The 25,313-nt window shown below is 36.1% G+C and overlaps 1 protein-coding gene across 5 annotated transcripts in view; it reads left to right on the top strand.

Annotated features, from left to right (window-relative positions):
- Positions 1 to 25,313, top strand: part of SLC44A5 (solute carrier family 44 member 5) — a 319,228-nt gene that overhangs the window by 256,163 nt on the left and 37,752 nt on the right. For all 5 annotated transcript variants that reach the window (XM_081055083.1, XM_081055081.1, XM_081055085.1 and 2 more), the window contains 5 exons: positions 10,162 to 10,246; positions 17,051 to 17,179; positions 18,175 to 18,235; positions 22,103 to 22,226; positions 23,601 to 23,684. In XM_081055083.1, coding sequence (XP_080911209.1) covers positions 10,162 to 10,246; positions 17,051 to 17,179; positions 18,175 to 18,235; positions 22,103 to 22,226; positions 23,601 to 23,684 — 483 coding nt within the window. The remainder of the gene's footprint in view (positions 1 to 10,161; positions 10,247 to 17,050; positions 17,180 to 18,174; positions 18,236 to 22,102; positions 22,227 to 23,600; positions 23,685 to 25,313) is intronic.

Here is a 25,313-nt window from a genome sequence, read left to right on the forward strand (position 1 = left end):
TTCTAGTATTATAGGTACTATGTAATAGTAATATTAAAATAGAAACAGCCTAAATGTCTATCAACAGGAGATTGATGAAATGAATAATGGTATATTCATATAATAAAAATATTATTTAATCATTAGAAATTATTGTGTAGGGATATATTTATTGTCATGTTATTGTGTAGGGATATATTTATTGTCATGTAAACATGCCCATGATATATTGGTTTTTTTTTTTCATGATATATTGTTAATTCAAGAAATCAGGTTACTAAAGTGTCCTGTATAGTACAATTCTGTCTGGTGGGTGTGTTGTGATGTGTGAATATCACATGTATAAAAACATCTATACATGCAAGAGGAAAAGTCTGAAAGGACATATACATAATTACAGTAATTATTTCTGGGTAATAGGATTATATTTTTATTTTTATTCACATATATACAGAGCTGCTGTTATGTCTCAGTGTTCTAAATGCTCAGGTTATAGTGCAAAAGAATGGACGAGCTACCTGCACTTATGAAGCTTACATTCAATATGAGGGTGATTGTAATAAAGAACACTAATAATAGTGAAACACATGAAAGTATAATCTCACTGTTAAACATTTGGAATACTCAAATGTTATAATGGTGGCGGGTAAATCACTTATAAATGTAGTCTGAAGGTTAAAGGACAAAAATAGTAAAAGAAAATAGCTATAATAATTAGTGATGCACAAGGCAAAAAGATTAAATTGTGACATTAAAAGCATAAAATGGTGGAGGGAGATTAAAAATGTAGAGCTTTAGTATGTGTTCAGAATTAAAATACTACCTTAACATAGACTGTTAAAACTATAAGATATTTTATGTAAGCCTCATGGTAACCACAAAACAAAAACTTATATATGTAATACATAAAAGAAAAAGGAATCTAGGCACACCAGTATAGAAAAGCATAAAATCACAAAGCAAGAGAGCAAGAGGAGAACAAAATACCTGAAACCTATATAATTTTACTAACCAATATCATCCCAATAAATTTAATTAAAAAAAGAGAATTACAAAATAGTCAACCAACTGGTAATAGTAAGTTCATACCTATCAATAATTACTTTCATGTAAATGGACTAAATTCTGCAACCAAAAGACATGGAGTGGCTGAATGAATAAGAGAGAGAGAGAGCGAGAGAGAGAGAGAGAGAGAGAGAGAGAGAGAGAGAGAGAAAGGAAGAAAGAAAGGAAGGAAGGAAGGAAGGAAGGAAGGAAGGAAGGAAGGAAGGAAGGAAGGAAGGAAGGAAGGAAGGAAGGAAGGAAGAAAGAAAGAAAGAAAGAAAAGAAAAGAGAGAAAGAAAGAAAATGAAAAACACCCAACTATATGCTGCCTACAAGAGACTCACTTCAGCTTTAAGGACACACACAGACTGAATGTGAAAGTGTGAAAAAAGATATGTGATGCAAATGAAAACTGAAAGAAAGCAGGGGTACCTATATTTTATCAGGAAAAATAGACTTTAAGCCAAAGAGTATAACAAGAGATAAAACAGTCATTATATAATGATAAAGGGGTCAGTCCAACAAAAGAACATATAATTTGTAAATATTTATGGACGTCAAATAGGAGCACCTAAATATATAAAGCAAATGTTAACAAATCTTTAGGTAGAAATAGACAGCAATGCAATAATAGTAGAAGAATTTAAAACCCCACTTACAACAATGGATAGATCATCCAGACAGAAACTCAATAGGGAAACATTGAACTTAACACGTTAGAACAGATTGATTTAACAGACTTTTACAGAACATTCCACCCAACAGCAGCAGAATACACATTCTTCTCAAGCACATATAGACTATTCTCCAGGCTAGATTATATGTTAGGCCACAAAACAAGCCTTAATAAATTTAAGAAAATTGAAATTATATCAAGCATCATTTCTGACCACAATGGTATGAAACTAGAAATCAATTACAAGAAAACTGGAAAATTTATCAATATGTGGAGATTTAAAAGTCACGTAATTTCAAATAGTAACAAATGCTATGAAAAAAACACAAAACAGTTGGCCTAATAGAGAATGACTATGTGCAATGAGTTGCCTCATGGTTGTAGCAAGCAGAGGAGGGCTTTCATGAAGAGCTGACTTTTAAACCAAAATATGAAGACTAGGAAGAATCCAGCCTTTCAAAAACCCTGGGAAAAGCTTTTAAACCAGAAATAGTAAGAGCAAAATTCCTGAGTTAGGAGTGAGCATATGATACTTCATGAAAAGAAAGAAGCCCAGAAGATTGGAATACATCAAGCAAGGAGGCAAGTGCTACTGAACAAACCAGTGGGTCAAAGAAGAAATCAAAAGGGAAATCAAAGAGTATCTTGAAGCATGAAAATGTAAATATACCAAAACTTATGGAATACAGCAAAAAAGTTCTAAGGAAATTTCATAACAATAAATGCCTATCTCAAGAAACAAGAAATGTCTCAAATAAACAAACTAGCTTTATACCGCAAGGAACTGGAAAAAGAACAAACTAAGCCTGAAGTTAGTAGAAGGAAGGCGATAGCAAAGATTAGAGTAGAAATAAATGAAATAGAGACTAAAAGATAATAGAAAAGATCACTGAAACTAAGAGTGGGATTTTTGGAAAGATAAACAAAATAGACAAACCTTTAGCTAGACTTACCAAGAGAGAGAATAGAGACATGATAGCCCTATCACAGAAATACAAAGGATCATAAGAGACTACTATGAACAATTAAATGCCAACAAAATGGGCGACCTAAAAGAAAGGGATACATTTCTAGAAATATGCAATCTACCAAGACTGAATCATCAAGAAATAAAAAATCTGAAGAAATTGATTGCTAGTAAGGAGATTGAATCAGTAATTAAAACCTCCCAACAAAAGACCAGATTCAGATGACTTCACTGGTGAATTCTACTAAACATTTAAAGAATTAATACCAGTCCTTCTCACTCTTCCAAAAACTAGAACAGTAGGGAACATTCATTTTACAAGATCAGCATTACCTTAATACCAAAGACAGACAAGGACACTACAAGATAAGAAAACTGCAGGCAAATATCCTTGATGAACATAAATGTGAAAATACTCAACAAAATTTTAGCAAACCAAGTTCAGTAATATATTAAAATGATTATCTGCCATGATTAAGTGGGATTCATCCCAGGGATACAAGGATAGTTCAACATCCACTAATCAATTAATGTGATACACCACATTAACAAAACGAAGGATAAAAATCATATTAGCATCTCAATAGATGCAGAAAAATTACTCGAAAAATGTCAACATCAATTTATGATAAAAACTCTTGATAAACTGAGTTTAGAGGGAATGTACCGCAACATGATAAACGCTTTATCTAACAAGCCAACAGCTAACATTAGACTCAACAACAAAAAGCTTTGCCTCTAAAATCAGAATAAGACAAGGGTGCTCATTCTTGCCTCTTTTACTCAACACAGTACAGGAAGTCCTAGCCAGAGAAATTAGGCAGGAAAAAGAAAAGGATCTAAATTGTAAGGGAAGAAGTAAAACTGTCTCTATTTTCAGATCAAATGATATTATATATAGAAAACCCTAAAGAATCCACCAAAATCTTCTTAGAACTAATACATTTAGTAAAGTTTTAGGATATAAAATCAATATGCAAATTTCAGTTGTATTTCTAGACACTAATAACAAACTATCAGAAAGAGAAATTACGAAAATAATCCCATTTACAATTGCATCCAAAAAAATAAATACTTAGGGATAATAACCAAGGAGGTGAAAGATCTGTGCACTGAAAACTATAAAACATGGATGAAAGAAATGGAAGAAGACACAAACAAATGGAAAGAATTCCATGCTCATGGGTTGGAAGAATTAATACTGTTAAAAATGTCCGTATCATCCAAAGCAATCTATAGATTCAACGTAACCCCCATCAAAATACCACTTTTTATAGAAAACAAAACAAAACAAAACAATCCTAAGAGATCCATAAAAACCCTAAATGGCCAAAGCAATCTTGAGGAGGAAGAACAAAATTGAAGGCATCACATTTCTTGATTTTAAATTACATTACAAAGCTATAATAATCAAAACAGTATGGTATTGGAATAAAAACAAGCACATAGATCAATGGAACAGAATAGGGAGCCCAGAAATAAACCTGTGCATGCAAGTTTAATTAATTTTCAACAAAGGAGCCAAGAATATACAATGGGGAAAGGATAGTCTCTTCATCGAATAATGCTGGAAGACTGGATATCCACATGCAAAAGAATGAAATTAGGCCCTAATTTTGTACCATACACAAAAATCAAAACCACAGTAAGATGTCACATCACACCTGTTAGACTAGCTGTCACCAAAAAGACAAGAGATAAGTGTTTTCAAAGTTGTGGAAAGAAGGGAACTCCTGTGCACTGTTGATGGGAATGTAAATTGGTGCAGCCACTATGGAAAAGATATGGAGGTTCCTATAAAAATTAAAAATAGATCTAACATGACACGGTAATTCCACTTCTGGGTTTATATCCGAAGGAATTGAAATTGCTATCTTGAAGAGATATCCACACTTCCATGTTCATTGCACCATTATTTACAATAGTCAAGCCATGGAAACATCCTAAATGTCTATCGACAGATGAATGGATAAAGAAAATGTTATATATATGTATATACTAGAATGTTATTTAGCCATAAAAAGTAAGGAAATCGTTCCATTTGTGACAACATGGATAGACCTTGTTGACATTATGCCAAGTGAAATAAGTCAGATAGAGAAAGACAAATACCGTATTACCTCTCTCATGTGTATGATCTAAAAAAAAACTGAACTCATAGAAACAGAACAAATTGGTGATTGCCAATCTGTTGTGAGGCATTGCGGTAAATGGATTTAAGTGGTCAACAGGTAAGATCTTTTGGTTATAAGTTCTGGAGCAATAATGTACAGCATGGTGATTATAGTTAACACTGCATTGTATATTTAAAATTTGCTAAGAGAGTAGATCTTAAAAGTTCTCATCACAGTAAAAAATTGTAACTGTGAATTGATGGATGTTAACTAAACTTCTTGTGGTAATCATTTTGCAAAATATATATATATATATATATATCAAATCATTACATTGTACCTCTTAAGCTAATACAATGTTATATATCAATTGTATCTCAATAAAACTTGAAAAATTAAATTAGGAACTAGACAATAAACAAATCATGGATTTCAATCTAGTGTTTTCAGTGCAGTGTGCTTCTTTAAGAATAAAGTGTAATACTGGCAATCCTACCTGAAGCATTATACTTACTCCCACTGCTGTGTTTTCCTGAAAATAAGACCTAACCGAAAAATAAGCCCTAGCATGATTTTTCAGGATGACATCCCCTGACGATAAGCCCTAATGCATCTTTTGGATCAAAAATTAATATAAGACCCGGTCTTATTTTCGGGGAAACACTGTATCTCTTTTTCCCTGATTGCTTTCTGGCACAAGACTGATTTATTGTCTTGGGTACTTAATCACCACCTGAATTATCCTGATTATTAATTTAACTTGTTTATCTCCTCCTACTACAGCCAACATTCTTTGAACTCAGGGAACTTTCTCTGCCTCTTTTACTGTTTGTATCCTCAACCTGTAAAACATTGCCATTGTAACAGGTGCTCATTCAATTCATTGTTGAATGAGAATAAAAGGGTAGCACAGGTGAGAGAGTGATTTGCTCCCAAGATGAAGATCAGTGTAAAGATCTTACCAGATTCTCATAACAACACTGCTAAATGGGTATCATTATTATTACTTTCATTTAGAAAATTAGGAAACTGAAATTCAGAAAGATTGAAGTACTTGTTTAGGTACAACTGACTACTATAATAAATGGCACAAGTAGAATGTTATAACCCCAAATCCTGTGCCCTGTTAGGCTGCACATTGAATGAAGTTGAAGTGAAATTGGTTTTCCATGTTACATGTTTAATCCAGTCCTAAAAATCTTGAACATAAACTGGTAAAATGTATCATTAAATTTTAAAAAAAACACAAATAAATGTGTGTGTGTGTGTGTGTGTTTCCATTCCAAAATGAAATGCATTTTGTGAGGATGTATAAGCAATTTAGTCATCCCAAACAATTTAGTCCAGAAAATACTTGTGAGACTGTAACAATTAGAGTATTATACTTCTTAGTGCCGTGATATACTTAAAGTAACCCTTTGATTCTCAACTCTCAAAGGCATTCCTTATAACGGAGCTTAAATCCCATGTTTAGAGGTATTTGGGATGTAGAAATTGGCCATTCTCTGCTTTGTTTGTCCATGCCTAGCCAAAAGGATGTTGGAGAAATACCAGGATTTTTCTAAAATGTCAAAACAGATCAATCCAGGGCCCTCTGGGGGAAATGGAGTGCTTTGTTGATGTGCAACTTTTTCTGCCTTTTGAGTTTCAGGGAAGTTATTCATGTTACTTGGGTGTACAGTCTATTCTTTGGGATTTGCACTAAAAAGCAAGAACTCGATTGATTTTGATGCCACCTTCTGGTTACTACGAAAACTTCAGCTTATAAAGGTTGCGTTAAAACAGCTTTGAACATTGATGCAACACGTTTACCAAACTGAAATACCTAGATCCACAGTATGAGCTCTTCAGATAGGGAAACAGGAAAGATTAAGAGGACAAAGCTCTTCCATTTAAGTTTTGCATCAATTTGGCATCTGAGTGAAGCAACATTTCCATTCTTACTAAAGAAAAAACCAGGTGTCTTGTGTGAATTTGCTGTACTGCTGTTAGGAGGTCAGTTTTCCAGTGAGACCTCTGTCCTGTATGGGGTGATGGTGGGGGAGGAGGGGGGAGCACCATGCCGGCTGTCAGATTTCACTGCAGCATGAACTGGTGGGAAGCTGGGTGTCTGGCATGGGCTTTCAAAGTGCCACAATATGAAAGGTTGTAGGCTGGGTGGCCAAATCCCACAAAAGCCCTTGTTATATCCCCAGAAGCTTCATTTCACCAAAAGAGGCCTCTGTTTTTGCCTGTTTTTCCTAGATGCTAGAATTTTAAGTGTATGTGTATGGGAGAAGCACAGAGGTGCTGATTTGCACTATAGACCTGTTTGTAAACTTCTGTTAATCTCGTTTTCAGCCGCATCTCCCATTCTCATCCCTGAGCCCAATATGTCTCATGAATTCTAACAGGCAAATCGTATCCTACCCTTTTTGTAGCCCTTATAGGGTGTTGATCACTCAACACACTCTCGTATGGCTTCTGTCTTCCAGAAATTGTTGAACTCTCTTGTGTAATTGTGAGCAGGTCCCATCCTCCACATCATTAGCTTGAATGATGAGGTTTATTCCTTTTTGTACTTCCATTCTTTTATTTCCATGAGTCCCAGGAAAGAAATGGGCTTAAGTGCATGGTGTACCATTTTAAACTAATAGTTTGCAGTTGCTTCTATTTTGGTGTTTCTTGAGGGAAATATAATTCACGTTAAATAAGGAGTTACTTCCTCAGTCACGCCCACAGACTTGCTTAGTTGCAACCATCACCATCTCCTTTGAACCCAAGGAATCTGACATCCACTGAGGCTTAACGATATTACTCAGACTGTAATAGAATGACTATAGATTAGTGCTGAAAAACTAAGGATTTTAAGGATTCTAAAATTTTGAGCCACCTATTCTGGAATTTGCCTCATTCATTCCACAACATTTGATAACTACCTAGAATGGGCCAAGTACTAGGCTAACTGTTGGCAAGGTAGGGATATAAAGATGAATAAGGTATAAACCTTACCCTTGAGGATAGCATAATCTGGTGAATAACTTGAGTTTATGTAGCATTTTGCAGGTTATAAATCAATTTTACGTATGGGGACTCCTGACACTGATTTACCATTCACAGCTTTAACTACTCCTAAGAGACTCCAATGATCCATGACATGCATTGATTTATTCATTTGCTTAGGTACAAATGTGAATCACATGCGTCCTAAGACTGTGTGGATGATATAGCTGCTTGGGTGGTGAAAGAGCCAGGCTGAGTCTTGTGGAATCATGAAGCAGCCTTGTGTGTATTATGTATGAATTTATAACTAGATCTTGAGCCATCTGAATTCGATGGGATTACAATCATGAAATAGGTTCACTTTTCCCCTATCATTGACTTTATTAATATTTTTTCAAATATCTCTTCTCACTTTGGCATCACAGGTAGACTTCCATATGCTTTCTGTTATTAAAGAAGTTCAGTGTAGTCCCATCTAAAATTTGAATCCCATTTCTTCTAATCCCCTAGCTCAGGTTTGAACTCTGGGAGGAAACTTAGAGCGGAAGAGAGAGCCTGGTCTGTTTCCTTTCTTTTCCCTCACGTCTGGTTCCAGCCCTTCCTTTGTGTTGTGAGAGATGGAAGGAGAAGGAGTGTGTCGCTTTCCTCGTCATTTCCCTAGATCCATATGGCTGTTGCTACTGCAGCTAAGACATAACTAAACTAGCCATCAACACGCTCTTTGGGGTCAGCACCAAAGCCTGGTTCTCTCACGGTGTACAAGTGGAAATTCTCTGGGGAAGTCCTTACTTATAGTTCTTTGATTTGAGAAATCAGCTTTGGTTTGCCCTCCCTCTCAACCCCTTCAGCTTCATCTCCAGTGATTCACCTCCAGTTTCTTGTTGTCAGATGAGGTACCACTAGGGAAATTCAACCCCATTTACTTGACTCTACACCCTTCCATAACAGGCTACTTCAGCGCTGCCCTCTTTCTATCTCATTGGCTTTTTTCAACTCTCAGTGGTCTTTGGGTCTCATTCCTCCCCACTAAAATGGGCACAGAGGGCTAACTAGTCAGTCTGCCACATAAGAGATGTCCAGTTGGAAAATGGAATACTGGTCTGCCCTTCCTATAGGTACCCTCAGTCTCTATGAGAAATTCTCTCAGAGCCCTCTATAATTTGGAATTGGGAACAATCACCCTTTCGATAAAGATGAGGTAGAAAATGCTCTTAATTGTGATTATTGTATTCTGTCATCTCCAATGTTTTCAATCCACCTCCTTCCCTGCCACCTTTTGCTTATGTAGACAGGGGCAGCCCACATTTTTTTGTGGAGAGCTTTCTTTATCCCTAGATTTGGATCCTACTTGGTGATTCTGAATCATATTCAACAGCTTATTATACATTTTATGTTATGTATGTAGTCTCATTAATTAATTGAGGACTTGACAAGGTGCTGGGAATATTCTTCTCAAATGTTTAGGGCTTCTCTCAAGGTGTGATATTTAGACTGCCTGTATCTGAATCTACTGGGGCGCAGAGGAGAAAACTGTGAATTCCTGGGCCCCATAGGGATTTGGGCTCTCAATTGTTGAGAAGGAGTCAGGAATCACCATTTTCAACAAATGCTCCAAATTTTACTGATGCATACTAAAGTTGGACAAGCACTTATCTTGAGTCCACTACACATTATTTTATGTCTTCCCCCCACCTCTCTGAAGTAGGTAGGGCTGGTCTCATTCCATTCTACTGCTGAGGAAATTGAGATTCAAAAGACAGCCATGGCTTGCCAAGTGGCAGAATGATACTTCACTCGTGCTAGTGATAATGAATATCAACCTGTCCTATTACTATGCCACTGATCATAATTTTGAACAGAGAGGAAATGCCACTCAATTTATCTTTTCTCAGACTACCAAAGTAGTGCATGCTTATTTTAGGAACTCCAGAAAAGTACCAAAAATTAAACAAGTATAATTCTACCATTCAAATGCAATAATTTATTTCTGCATATAATGTTACAGCTATTTTTACAAAATTAAAATCAAATTATACCTTAATACTCTTTAGTAACATGCCTCCTAGAATTAATATATTGGGAATTTCTCCATCCCTTAAACATTTTCTTCAACATTATTTTCAATGGCAATGTAATCTTCCGTTTCATAGATGTAGAATTTTGTACTTAACCAATCCCCTATTGATGGACAATTTGATTATTTCAACTTTTTACTATTACCGAAAGGTTTTTTAAAAGTTAGGCAGCTAAAAATGGAGTTGGGGACTCTATTGCAGCTAGCTAGAGAAAATAAAGCCATTTTTTAAAGGTCTTAGTATATTAAAAGTGTACAGGGTCTGAAAGGATATGTAGCGTTTCCACAGTCACAAAAAGATTATTTTGTGTTGTTTTCTTAACAGGAACAAGAGCATTTTGTTTTATTTTAACCTCTTCAGCTGTACTAGTCCCTCTGTGATGGTAAACCTACAGTGCCCTACTACCCAGGTAAGGCAAAAATGAAAAAATAAAAAAACGTCATTCTGGTATTGTTAGCAATTTTGAACATTCTTGGATGAAAGTCAGAAATTCTATTTGCATTCTGTGTGTGTGTGTGTGTGTGTGTTTAATAATGAATTTACGGAAGGGGAGAAGACATGAGTATGAGCTCATATTTGTTCATATACAATCAAAATAAAGCAGGAATCAATCATTTTAGCATCACTGAAGCACCTCAGTGATTGTCTTGTCCAACTACCTATTTTTATAAATGACCAAACTACAACCCAGAGAAGTAGAGGTTTTTTTTCTCCAAATCAGTATTATAAAGAATAACAGTAGCTGCTGTGACTAATCAACCTGTTTTTCAGTGACTCCTTTTAGGCCATCTAACAGTATAAGAAGGTGTTGTGGTCAGTGGATAACTCTCCTCCAGGCTCCTTTCCTCTGGTGGCTCTGCCACCCCTTAAGTCCTTATTATCTGCATCCAACCGCAGGAGGAAACACAGAGGCTGAATAAGGCACCCCTGCTCTTAGGAGCCTTGGATCAGAAGTATCACACATTGCATTGCTGCTCATATGCCATAGACACGTTAGTTTTATTTGTTCACATCTAGACGCAAGAAGAAAAGAATCAAGCAAGGAAGTTATGGGCTGAACAGCCTCTTCTGTGCTGTGGAACCAATGGAACGAGAGGCACAAACTTCAGTGAGCATTTAGTTGTCTTCCATAGTCTAACCCTCTGTCCTCCAGAAGCTCCATTTTCCCACAGGAGACAATCCAGAGGCGCATGTAGTACTGTCTTTAACACAAGGATCTTTGGGTGATGCATACAGTCTCTCCATCAGGTCTTGATGCACAATGGGCAATGAGGCTAGGAAATTTAGAATACAAACCCATTCAGAAAGGGAGGGGTGAGAAATACATAGTGGTCTCTGGTACGCAGCACTGGAGAAGAGTCCTTTATTCGATATGGATTGTGTTCTCGGAGAGGAACTCCCTTATCCATTGCATCCTATGGTCCTTGTCAACAACCTGGGAGGTTTGTTCGTGTTCATTAGCCTCCGGACCGCCCCATTGCTGAGCAATGGAAATATGCCCTCTTGGCGGCCCTATAGCTTTGAAGCTCTCTTCCTAGTGTGCAAGTTTTAGCACCTCAAAGATTATTTTAATAGTCAAAGGCCTTTTCAGATTAGTTCATGAATTCTTTGGCAGTACAACTATCTCAAAAACTTAGTAGCTACTGACTTAATTGCTTCTTCTTGGTTCCATGTGCAAATAAACCATACCCAGAGATCTTTTCTAGAATTTGTTTGTAAATCTGCTTCCATTCTTTCTTCTTCATCTCCCTCGAAGACTTTTGATATTTTATTTACTGCTGAGACTAAAACCAACTTGGGATATTGGCACCTTAGTTCTGTGACCACCTCTCTTACAGACTGTCTTTTCTACCATAGCCACCCACTCCCAAGGTCAGATCCTTGATCTTGTCTGTACCAGTAATTACCACCCTTTGTAATCTCAATTTTAAACATTCCATTGTCTGATCATATCAGTTCCTCTAACATTCCAATGATTCTTCTACCTCACCAGGAACTACAAACTGCTGATCCTGACTCTTTCCAAGTACCCCTCAGCTCACTCATATTTTCATTTCCCCCTTTGCCTGATGTAGATGCTCTGGTCTCTCTTTAAAACCACTCCCCTATAAAAACTCTCAATGCCTTTGCCCCACCCTCTTAGTTGTACTTCCCTGGGCCAGACCTCATTCCTGGCTAAATGTAGCTCTGCCTATTCCATGCCTGAATCCAGGCAGCTGTGTTTTCTTGGAGAAAACACACACACCAGTCCCTTAAATTCAGGACAACTAACTTCACACGGGACCATATGCTGTCCCACAACCACGCTGGAGACCCCTTGTCCATTCACTGAGCCTGCTGTCCTAGAAAATAATTTCGCACTTTTTTATCTCACCTGCAACCTCCAAGCCCTCCTTGCCAATACTCATGTGAGCCTCTGACTTTGCTTCCTATTTCACTGAGGAAGTATAAACATTCAGAAGACAACTTTTAAAAGCTCCCACACTGACATACCTTGCCTACTTGTTGTCATCTAGGTTCCTATATTTATTCTGCCATTCCTCTTCTTTCGGGGGTGAACGGCCTGTGCTCCTAAGGCCAGCCGGTCCACTTGTGCCTTAGAGCTTATCTTTCCTCACATACTCAAGCATACCCTGACTCCAGAAATTTCCTGTTTTTTTCTTTTATTACCATTTTCATTCTCTACTAAATCATCCCCATCAGTATACAAACATGCCGTTATTTCTTCCATCTTAAAAAATTACCTCCTTGGTTCCCACATCCTCCTGCAGCTACTGCTCCATATCTCTGTGCCTCTTTTTTTCCTCCAAAGCTCATAAAAAGAAAAGTCTATACTCAGTGTGTCTAAATTCCTCTCTTCTCACTCTCATTCACGCTTTTACTCCCACTCTAATTTCCTCAAAATGTTACCATTAAACTCCAAATCATTAAACCAACGGTCAGTTCTCAATCCACATTTACTTGATCCAACAGCACTATTTAATCAACCCCTCCTCCTTAAAATACTTTGTTCACTGGGCTTCCAGGCCACAACGTTCTAATGTTTCCTCCCAACTCTCTGGCTGTTCCCTGTCAATCTCCTTTGCTGGTTTCTCTCTATCCTTCCAACATCTTCTAAACATTGGAGTTCTTTCCTCTGCCAAACTTAGTCCTCTTCAAAATCTACATTTCCTTCTTTGGTTGTCTCACCTAGTCTTGTGGTTTTAACACCATCTATATGCTGCCTTATCTGATTTATAGTCCTAGATAAGTCTGCTTCCTGAGCCCCAGATCTCTATATCTAACCACCTGTGCAATGTCTCTAGATGGATATTTAGTTGGCATCTCAAAGTTAACATTTCCAAAACTCAATTCCTAATCTCTGACTTCATCCCTAAAATTGTTCCCCAACCCCAATGGTCTTTCTTATTTCAGTTAAGGACAACTCCAAATACCATGGAATCATTTTTGATTCTTCTTTCTCTCACACTCATGTTTCAGCTGTCAGCTAATTCCTCTGGTCTCCATTGAAAATATATCCTGGATCAAACTACTTTTCATTATTTCTTCCTGTATTCAAGGAGATACCTTTTTTTTTTTTTTCCCCTACACTAATTCAGTGACCTCCTGATTGGTCTCTCTGCCTCTATCCTTGTCCCTCAACCCCTACAGTTTCTTTTTTCCATTTAGCGGCCAGTGTGACCCTGGAAATATAAGTTACATCTCTCCTTTATTCACCCCAAACCCCATAGCTTCCCAAGTTACTCAGATAAAAAGACAGAAACCTAACCGTGGCCTACAAGCTCCTTTGCTGGTTGCCTAACTCTGACCACTGTTAATATGTTATTACTCTCCCTCTTATCACTGCACTCTGGTCACACTGGCCATCTGTTGTTCAAAGGATCCAGGAACGCTCCTGGCTCAGAGCCTTAGACGTTGCGCGTTTCCCTGCCTACGGTACTTTCTTAAGATAACTGTGTATTGATCACTCATCTTCTTCAAGTCTCTCTTCAAATGACACCTTTGTGTGAGACTTTCCTTGACTACCTATTTAAAATTAGAATCCCACCCAGCTAATTTTCATCCTCTAGCTTCCTTTCTAGTTTTGTTTTTCTCCATAGCATTTTTTTTTACCATCTTATAATAGGCAATTTTACCTATTTGTTGTTACCTGCCTCCCCCTACTAGAAGGTAAACTGCCTGAGGGCAAGTATTTTTATCAGTTTTGTTCACTAATGTGTCCTCAGTGCCTAGTACAGGCTCAGGGTAGGTGATGAATAACAAGGAAGGAAGGAAGGAAGGGAGGGAGGGAGGGAGGGAGGAAGAGAGGGAGGGAGGGAGGAAGGGAGGAAGGGAGGAAGGAAGGAAGGAAGGAAAAAAGGAAAGAAGATCTTCCTACTCCCAGTCTAGGAATTTTTCCACTATACTATATAAATCTATCATTCCCATGATGAAACAAACAAATAAACAGACAAAAATCCTTGCACATTATGCTTTTTTATTGTTTCATAAATTTACTAGCTCATCCTTTCTTCATAGCAAATGTATTGTTTTAACCTTCAATGTAACTCTCTCTTTCACACACCACATCCTAATTTGTATTACAGTGTTAAACATATATGAATTGTAAGTAAAAGTAATGGTGAAAAATTATATTCAGAGTTCCTCTTTGTGGTTACTGAAAGATTCAGAACTGAGTCAGAATATATTTTAGCTGTCAATAAAGCAGACTTGCTTTTAATCTGTCAGGCAATAATTTATCTAGTGATCCAAGCCCCATTTTTATGTATTACGTTTTTTGTTAACTGCCAGCCTGGTCCAAATATGTGTCACATGCATTTAAAGGACAGACTATGATCAATTAGGATACCCAACCTCAATGTGACCTTCACTTTTGGCTAATTATACACTGATTGCTACTAATCAGCATCCTATTTGAAGAGAACAAATTGGTCTGATAGAGGCAGAGAGTAAAGAGCAGTTGCTATATTGTTTTTTAACTGCTCATTTTGTGTCTGGAATGAAATTTGATGTGCTTCTCTTTAACAAACCACTTTTTTTTTTACCATTTTAATTACTCTCTTTTATGTGTTACATACACAGTACTTTTATATGTGTAGTATGCATTGTATATGTGTATATTTATAAGTATATAAATCATCATGGCCCTAACTCAGTAGTTCCTACCACCATCTAAAGCCTGTGAAAGCATTAGTAAGTTCAGTATTCACTTTTAGAAATCCATTTGAAATGCATCCAGTAGGGAAACTAGTTTAGTTATCTTTCAAAGTTATTTACTAAATTATCAAAGCCTAAATGTCTGTGAAGTATCTCCTAATATGTTAACGATTTGTTAGCTTAGCTCCAATCAGAGTGAACTTTTGGCATTTGCATTGATAATAACCTTAGCCTTCTTCCAAAAAAAAAAATATGACCATGTTGGATGCTGCGAATGTCCCTAAACAGTTCAGCTTTCATAGAAAGCTGTAAAACTTTCGATAATGCCTTTAGAGGTGTATGAGTGTTTGTATGTGATTGTGTGTGTGTGTGTGCACAAATGTGTATGAGAGACTGAAAAAGAGAAAATACATATGGAGGCATGAATGTGGAGATGGGTTGTCAAAAGTTCTAGAAGGAATTGGACTGCTGTTACTACAAAAGAATATTAAGTGTGAGATTTGAAGTGTCCATTTAGTTTTCTACCTACTATCTTAGCTGTGGGGTGGACACCAAATGTCCTTGTATACCACAGAAATGTGACCCAAAGATGTGAAAGAGATGTCAGCTCAGCAGCAGTGTTTTTACCTAACTGCCAGTGGAGGTTGAGCTGGAATCTGGCCAGTGAAAACAGTTAGCAAAGGGTACAGTAGGGAGATGGAACAAGTCAGAGTGGAGGAGACTTTCACAAGGAGGAACTGAAGGCAGAGGATTGGTTGTAAATCTCCTGACTTAATATGATCTTTTAAAAATTATTATTGCAAACAAAAGCAAAACCAATACAGTGCATCTTTTCTGATTCTGCTTTCTCTGCATGGAGTTACTAATTGGATTTCAGTCACTCCACAGTGGTTCTATGGACTAGCATAGTGATCTGATTTGGCATTGATAGGTCCCCAAAGTTCATTAGTGCAAAATAATTGCATCGGTGACCTGTCTGTCCACATTCGACTGGTGTTGCTAAGACTATTAAAATGATTGATTGCTGCTAATAGCCCTAATTGTGTTAGCTTCTTATGGTAATAAAACCCCAATGATGTTTTGAGAATTGTTGAGAATTCACTGGCACTGATACTGTGTTTCCCCGAAAATAAGACCTAGCCGGACAATCAGCTCTAATGCGTCTTTTGGAGCAAAAATTAATATAAGACCCGGTGTTATTTTATTATAATACAAGACTGGGTCTTATATAATACAATATAGTATAATATAATACCGGGTCTTATATTAATTTCTGCTCCAAAAGATGCATTAGAGCTGATTGTCCTACTAGGCCTTATTTTCTGGGAAACACCGTAGTTATTTGTGGCATAAATTATCAATGTGTGAAGCACTTTTAATCACCATTTTATTCACATATAGGAAAGGAAGGAAGATTCTACCCTGAAAATGCATAAACTACACAGGCAAAATTAAGGTTGCATTATACTCTTATCTACGAATTCAGAAAATCATAAGAAAATGTTTTATTAAAAGTCCATCACTGTCCTGTGGTAGACGTTGCATGAATTTATATGTGATAAAATTTCATAGAACTGCACATAAACACACACACACACAAAAAAAAAATAAATGCATGTAAAACGAGTGAAATCCAAATAATATTAATGGATTATAAAAATGTCAGTTTCTTATTTGTGATGTTGTGCTATATTGATGCAAATTATTACCATTGGGCAAAACTGGGTGAAAAGTACATGGACTCTATCATTTCTCACAGCTGCAAGTAGTGCTACAATTATCTCGAAATCAGAAGTTAAAAATAAGTCCATCATTGTACAGCATCTTATTGTTTTAACAGAACATCTACATCAAAGGGCAAGAAGTAGAGTCTGATATCTAGTACATGAAATTTCATTTTTTACAATAAGATTAGAAAGTTGATTTTCGTTTCTTAGATGGAAACTGGTGCTTTGCTCTTTATAATGGTAGATAATTTAGAAGTTTAACCTCATAGATACTTCCTTGGTTTGTTCACCTCAACTCAGTCCTACCACTATGTTTCTTTTCTTCACAGATCTGTGTATCCAAGTGCCCAGAAAAATTTTTAACCTATGTAGAAACGCAATTTCTATACAAAAAAGACAAAAACTCTTGGACATACTACAGCCAGTTCTGCAAGTCACCTTTGCCTAAGTCTGACAGGGTATGTGTGTTTAAGTTTAAAACTAGAGAATATATTTCGTTTCAATCTCAAGTGTAACTAACATGAGTATTTGTAACTGGAAAAGCTCCCACGTATTCTAGGAAATGATACCATTCCTTTAAAACCTGTGCACAAATGCATGTGTACATGCAAAACAGAGAACACCATTTATAGCAAATCATTTTGTAGACTTGAGGGGGTTATGCAAGACTGTTAAGTCTGATAAGTTAGTTTCAACTCTTTCCTGACACCAACCAATTCTCTACTTGGATGGATTTTTTGCTTTCGAGAACTACTAGGAGCTAATGTCATTTGCAGTCACCATTTCATTAATGCAGTGTTGAAATTCCATGGCTACTTAGCAACTAGTAGAATTTTACTTCCAAACCAAGTTTGATAATTTTTCATTAAAAAAAAAAAAATCCGCAAGGGTGGCTGCTTAACTCAGATGGTTAGAGTGTGGTGCTAATAACACCAAGGTTGCTGGTTCAATCCCTGCATGGGTCACTGTGAGCTGTGCCCTCATTAAAAAAAATAAAAAGATAAATAAAAATAAAATTAAAAAATCCCCAAAACCCTATCTAAGTGTAAGATTTATAAGGGAATTCTAAAGCTTTATTACATTAATTAGTATTAATGGCTTCTAAATTAGAGAAGATGCTGCATTTCCAGAAGAAAATTTAAGGATTAGAGACTCAGGATGTGACTAAGAAAAATATACGTATCTTAAGAGATGTGCCTTGGTTTCAGTGAGTCTGGTTTTGTTATTATTGATTTGATTGAATTCCAGTTAGTCAATGTAAGAACAATTTGTCAAACAATTTGTCAAACAAGTGGATGTGATAATCTTATAATTACTTTTATTAAGGGAGTAATTTGGAATAATGAGATTATTATGCAACTGAATTTTTAAAGGACACATTTTTTTATATTGAGACTAAAAGTTGTAATCATCTAGCCTTTGAAATACTAACATATTCTTCCTTCCATTTTAGTCTCTCTCACAAATTTTAATGGATGATGATTGTCCAGCAGCGATTTTTCCAAGCAAACCTTGTAAGTGGTTATTAGTTTACCTTAGAAACACAGATTCTATGAAGAAGTTATTTACTTCAGTGCCCTTATTTCACAGTTGATGAAACTGAGGCCAAGAACAGTTCTACGACCTGCCAAGATCCCACAGTTAATTAGATCCTAGAGTTAATTAGGAAGAAAGCCGAAGCTACAGCCCATTCTCCTAACTCCAGCCAGGGATAGTTCCACTGGAGTTCTGAGAGTTTTGGAGTTTATCTGCATAAACACACATACAACAAAAAGATTGAAAATTGATTTTTGAAAGACCAATTAGATTGATTATTTGGTGCTTTGTGAGCACACATAAGCACACAGAGAGACACACTATTACACACCAACCCCAGAAATCAGCCAAAAAATTTGTTCAGAAATTGCTTAGGGCGTGAGGGTAGGACATATACTTGTCTTTATAATTTGAAATTTGAAATATTGATATATGTCCTAAATGATTCAATATTTTATTTCTTTAAAACTTATAAATGTCATTTAACTTTTCTAACAGATATAATTTCTAACTACAGAGAATAAAATTTACATAAAGATGTCCACCACAATGTTATTCCAAAGAATCCCCTCCCCCCAAAAAAAAGAAAGAAAAAGCAAACACTCATGCCCAAGAGCAAGAAAATGCTTAAAGAAATTATGATATATTAATTAAATGAAATATTGTAGAATTATTAAATATGATAAATATTGTGTACATGTTAAATAAAATGCAAAGTTCTATATGCATTAAAATAACAAGCATGTATAAATTTAAATCAACAACAACAAAAAAACTGTTCAAAGAAAAAAGATTGGAAAGAAATATGCCAAAATATTAAGTGGTTGTTTTAGAGGTGGCAAAACACTGGGCATTTTCTCTCTTCTTTCTTTTTTTTTCCATTTCTCCATTTTTCCAAATGAGTATATATTTCTTTTTAAATGGAAGAAAGACAATAGTGACCAGTTTAAGCAGAAAGTTAGGTGCCACTGAAGTAGCTACCACCAAACACCATGTGGTACAGGATTCCCTCACTGTTAACTGGGTCATTAAAGACTCAGAAGCAAAGATGTAGGTTCCACAAGTAACTGACTTTTACTGGGAAGCCTTAGGCAACAAGTGTCTGTAGCAAGAACAGTGTTATACATTTTTATGCAAAAAGGTGAAAACGACTCATTAGTCACTGAAGATATAATAGGTATAAAAGTATAAGGCATAGTCCTTGCCCTTACAAGTACAGTTTGGTTAAGTCCCACAATATAAAATGTACACTGGTGATAAAAAAAAAAAAAGGAATAAGGCCTCTAGTGAAGGAGATACTAAGGTAAACATTGCAATCCACGTGCATTCCCCCAGTAGGGGATTAACTACAGTACTTAATAGAATAGTATGCAGCTAATAAAATTCACTTATCAAAGTGTTCATAAAAGGTAATAAGTAACATTTAAGTAAGAAACAAGAGAGAACTGCACGTGCTATATGGTTATAACTCTCAAAAAATTTTTTTCTTGTAGAGAAAAGACTGAGAGGAAATTCACTAAAATATTAATACAGTTCAGTTCCCTGTGGGTGGTAAAACTCTGTATAGCTTTGTATCTTCATTTTTTCTCTATTTTCCAAATACATATTGAGCCTATTTAGTAATTGAAGCTAACAAATTAGATGACATACTACCTAGAAATAATGTGTAGAATAAGATCAGGGGACTGTAGGTGGGAGAAGTCACCTTTAAGCAACGGAAAAGGGGAGGAGTGCCCAGAAGGGCACAGGATGGGCAGGAGAGAATCTGGACGTATAAGGCAAGGGAAGAGGATTTCAAATGACAGGGGTTGTCTAGTATGTCAAAGACTTAAAAAAGTGAACTCATTCAACAGCAAATATTTACTGAGTTCTACAATATACCAAGAACTGTGCTAGGTAATGGGTTCGAGCAGGATGAAGACTAAAATATATTTGGAGGTTTTGGCAACTAGGTCATTGGGATTACTGGGAGGATACTTTCCATGGAGTGGTGGAGGCAGAATGCGATTGGATTAATTGGGACTAGAAGCAGTAAGTCAGGATTACTGTGTCAATTTTGCCAGGGAAGGAGAAAGATAGGGAGGATACTGAAGGAATCAGCCATATTATAAGTGCAACAGAAGATGGAGGTAGGGAAACAAGAGATCATTGACAACCAGGACAGTCAGGAACGTCTTTATAAAGACAGGTGCCTGCAAGACAAATAGTTCTCTGCACCTACTGCCAAGTCTTAAAAGTTTATATAGAGGCCTTAAGAGGGTTCAGTGACAGGCCTAGTCCAGATAGTGTCATTACCACATTCTTATCTCAAGACTGTGTCCTTGGGCATCTTCTAGGGTGGGGAGGGAAAGCAGAGAGCACATTCTAAGCACAAGGCAGGGGTTGGGAAGCCTCTAATTGCCCAAGTCCAGCAAGTGGATCAAACCAGAGGTTACATCTTTTTGATGACCTTCTCCAGCATTCCACCCCTCGTGGCCAGCTCATGCAATCACACGCTCCCTTCTGCAGTGTGCCCTGAGGAGTCAGCAAGGGGTTTCATTAGCATGGAGGTGGCTTCCTTGGTGGCTATTTGATTGCTGCATTGGAGGCAGATGCACAGCACCAACACAGGCACGTGCGAGACAAAAACACAGGTGAAGACAATGGTTTCCAGAATCAACGACTTTTTTTTTTTTTTTAACCAAGGGGCCCATGATCTGAACTATCGATTTACTAAGTCGCCTGAGCTGGGAGTTAGAACAATCATGGCATTCACTTTTGTCTTCATGATTTAATAAAGATGATGTAGTAACAGACTCATCTGGTATGAATAGCATATAAATATATGTTCTTTATTCATATATATATTTTTTTTATGTTTAGGGGGTAGGTGTGAAAATCCTCTCATCTTGCAGCTGCCCAAACCAAGCCTCGTAAATAAGTTCCCGTGCTTATTAAAAATGCCAACTGCGAATCTGCAGAAGTCTGTCTTTTTCTTTAGTTTCTCCTTGCCCCCTATTTATGAGGACTGGTTTCAGATTGCATCAGGGAAGCTCCCAGCCAGGTATACAAACCAATGTGCTTCTTATACAAAAAAATATATAAATGATCCATTTCTGATTTCTTTTCCCACTTCATTTAAAATTAAAAATATTTTTGGTAATACAGATTTGTAAAGAGGCCAAGATTATACTTAATAAACACACAGAAGATTGAACGATGAGTCTTCTCAGAAATTATACTAGTCTACAAAGTGTGGGCCTTTTTTTTTGATAGCTTTAGAATTTCCATTTCCAGCCCTTCCATAAAGCCATGTAAATGAGAAAGATAGAAGGGAGACAAATTATTATTAAAACTTTACAAATAAAAATGTAGTTGTCTCAGTAGTAGCCTAAAGTTTGAGCTGGTTTTTATTTCCCAAGGAATTATTCACTAATCTCCAGTTTCAAGGTTTCTCTCGAGGAGTATCCAAGCTATTTTTTTTTTTTAAATAACAAAACTAAACTCATCCAGTCATACAGGTAGATGTAGCCTTTTTAAAAATGTGTTCACCATGAGAGACATCAGTATTCTTTAAAATCCTGTGCTGTGTGTCTTACTTATGGCTAGCTGATGAATATACCAGGTATAAAATAATCAAGTGTAGAATGTAGCTTCAGATTGTGACCATATTTGCTTTCTGTGTCACTGTTAGAACAATCAGAAAATCTTCTGGTCATCAAGAAATGAGGAATTATCTATATTGAGCAATTTGCACATTGTCTAGCAAGAACTTGGTTATAAATAACAGAAAACTTAAGAAAGGGAAGATATCATGTAGGAAGGAGTAGAAAAGTGATTACCATAATTTTAATTTATTTTTACAGTTCTCCAGAGATGTTTCCCTGACTTCTCTACTAAAAATGGCACTTTAACAGTAGGAAATAAGACAATGTTCGAAGATGGAAAGGGAAACACAAGAAATGCCGTAGAACTCAGGGAAGCTGCAAAGTATGTCTGTTACATTTCTATTTTCATCCCATTTTGTACCTAAGACTAAAGTTTCCATTAGGTTAATGGTCATACAGGAAGAATTATATGTTATGAAGTATACGTGTCACTGTGGATTGGAGAACTTCGTATGTGTTCATTAAGAAAAGCATCTGAAAGAGAAACCGGGAGAATCAGAAAGAACAGTCATGTTTTTCAAAATAGGTAAATCTTTCGTTATCAACAGGTATAGAAATGAGACATCAGGAAATGTACTGGAAGACCTGAAGATCATTTATTTTTGAATGAACATAATAAAAAATGTTTTTTAAAGCACCATTTTAAAAACATGACTGAAATAATGAAACTGCCAGACGTTTTAAAGGAAAAGGGCCTTAAGAAAGATAAAACAACCATGACAATGCTATTTCAGTACTGTATCAAATTTCTACGTACTAAATACAATGAAGTGCATTTATTGTTTCCATTGGCTGTATACATCATGGTATTCCACATTATTGGGAAATATAATTCCCTGGGTACACACAAACACACATACATGTGTGCACAATTAAAGTGTCAATGCATTGCTTGGTTGTTGAATTAAAAATGAAAAATAAAGATATTCTAAAATTGTATTTTCCTTTCTTGGAAGACTTTAGCAGTCCAAATAGAATAGTGCAGTTCCTGCATATTTAGAACATAATAGCAACATGAATGGATTTCACAAATGTAAAGTTGTGTGAAAGAAATCACAAAATAATGCCAGTACAATTCCACTGATAAAAAAATTTCAAAACCAAGCACCACTAAATTAAATTACCCTGTGATGCATATATAAGAGGTAAAACTAAAGAGAAAACTAGGAAATATTATCAACAGTCAGGATTGTGGTTACTTTAGGGGGAGGGGGTGGTGTTGTAATTGGGTTCACTTTGATCATTCATCAAACTGGGCATTAATTATTTGTGCACTTTTCTGCATGTGCCCCATTGTGCTTTCCTGCTACAGAGCTGTCAGAGGATTAGGAAAGTGAATTAAAGATGATGTTCATTTTCCATTGATTTTGTAAGTTAAAAACTGATCTTAACATTTAAATTTGTTTCATATGGTGAGGTTTCTGCAATATTGAGGGCATGTCGTATACATTGGGAAAGGATCTGTTCACCATTTTTGAAAGCCATATTCTCTCTGTGTGTAGATATAGCCACCTTTGTAGGTTTACCAAGATGACATCCTGTGAATTGTTGTGGGTAGGAAAAGAGTAACTACTGATAAATGATTCTAAAAATATGCTTTCAACAGCAGCTTGCAAAATTCCTTTTATCATAGCAAGAAGATTTCTACTTAGTGGTAGTCAAAAAATAATTGATTTTTTTCTTTCTTTGAATTTAGTCGTATCAATAAAATCCTTGATGCAAAGTCACTTGGAATGAGACTGTTTGAAGACTATGCAACAACTTGGTATTGGATTCTCATGTAAGTGAAAACATAGCTGTTTTTCCCCAGTCCCGTTCTGATTTTATCTTTATAGAACTCTTTTTTCAAATTCCCCATTTATATTCATGAACGAAAGGTTGACTCAGATCTCAGATTCTGCCATTTCCTCTTTTCATATTGAGTGAAACTGGGGCAAAGATATTTGGAAATATGCCCAGTGTTAACATAAATTTATGAGTGTAAATTTTAATTGTAGTCATTAAATTACTAATAAAAGTACTCTTATAGACATACTCGTATACTTCAAGTCATGTACAGTCAGCATCTATAATATATTTGCTGCTCATCCATGTTATAGTGGAGGCAGTATTATTTCTCTAGTCTTGTTTTCTCATTTGTCCTTCCTTGACTTCTAAGGAATCATCCTTATTTTTTAACACATCCCATCCACATAATGTTTGTTACCATCATCATCAAAGGTTTTTGTACTTAAATGGAGCTAAAAAATATATATGTAAAAAGAGGAAATTAAAATTTTTCAGGCATAAGATTTACAGTCCTAGAAGGTATGGAAAATGCAGTCACACTACTAGAGTGGGTAAAAGTGTTTGATATATCTAAGGATGTCATTACTATCTGGCTCTTGTATCACCTTCTTGTGTCTTAAAAGCATCTGTTGTCCCCTAGTGATCAAAGAATAAAGTGAAAAAAATTTGGGGTCATACAAGGCTATTTACAACCTAGCCAAACTTAATTTCCCAGATTCATCTCCACCCAGGTTTTTTTATTAACCCTGTATTCTAAACACATTAAACAGCATGCCCATCCCTAGTTTATCAAACACATATGTTTTAGCGCATTCTGTTCTCTTTCCTACCATTATTGTTTCTCGTGTTCTAGGCAACTTTATCTCATTACTTAAAATCAGCTTTCATGTCATTTATGAAGTCTTTCTTGACTTCCCCAGATAGAATTACTTTCCCCTCTGTGTTCTTCATACTCATTGTGTGTTTACATACCTATATACACACAACATATATGCCTATCTTCTATATAACACCTACCATTTTGTTTTTTTATTTGCCTGTCTCTTGCCCTCTGATAAACTATGAATTCTTTACATAGAAGACACATAGAAAATCTAGGTTCAAGGAACAATTACAAAAACACTAGGGGAACTAGATAGATATATTTAACTATAAGGTGCTTAATAAAGTCAAATTGTATTGTGTGTAAAATACTAGTGAGTAACTTTTACAGCTGTACATCTAAATAGTTTTATGAGATTTTATTCATTTCAATACTTTGTCTTTAAACAATACAGTAATTATTGTCAGTGGATATCAAGATTTTAGGATATATCTCCAGAGTACAGATTATAGTCTATACGTGATGGTAGTTAAACAGTTTTCCTATTGTTAGATCCAAATATCTCTAGATAATTTCCATGTTTCTTTTTTTGTTTGGTTTTTCCACTCTGCCTGTAAAGATATACATTATGATAGACTCTCTGGCCCACTTCTCTCTCTCAGCATACTCACTGAAACCCTCTTCACCCAGCCACCACTCAGACCGGTAGAACGTAAATACCTCCCTTTATTTTCAACTTTTCTGTTCTCATCTGTTAATGAATATAAAGCCAAAGACTGAAATTATGTGACCTGGTTT

The sequence above is a fragment of the Rhinolophus hipposideros genome, assembly GCF_964194185.1.
Source record: "Rhinolophus hipposideros genome assembly, chromosome: 8".
Lineage (NCBI taxonomy): Eukaryota > Metazoa > Chordata > Mammalia > Chiroptera > Rhinolophidae > Rhinolophus > Rhinolophus hipposideros.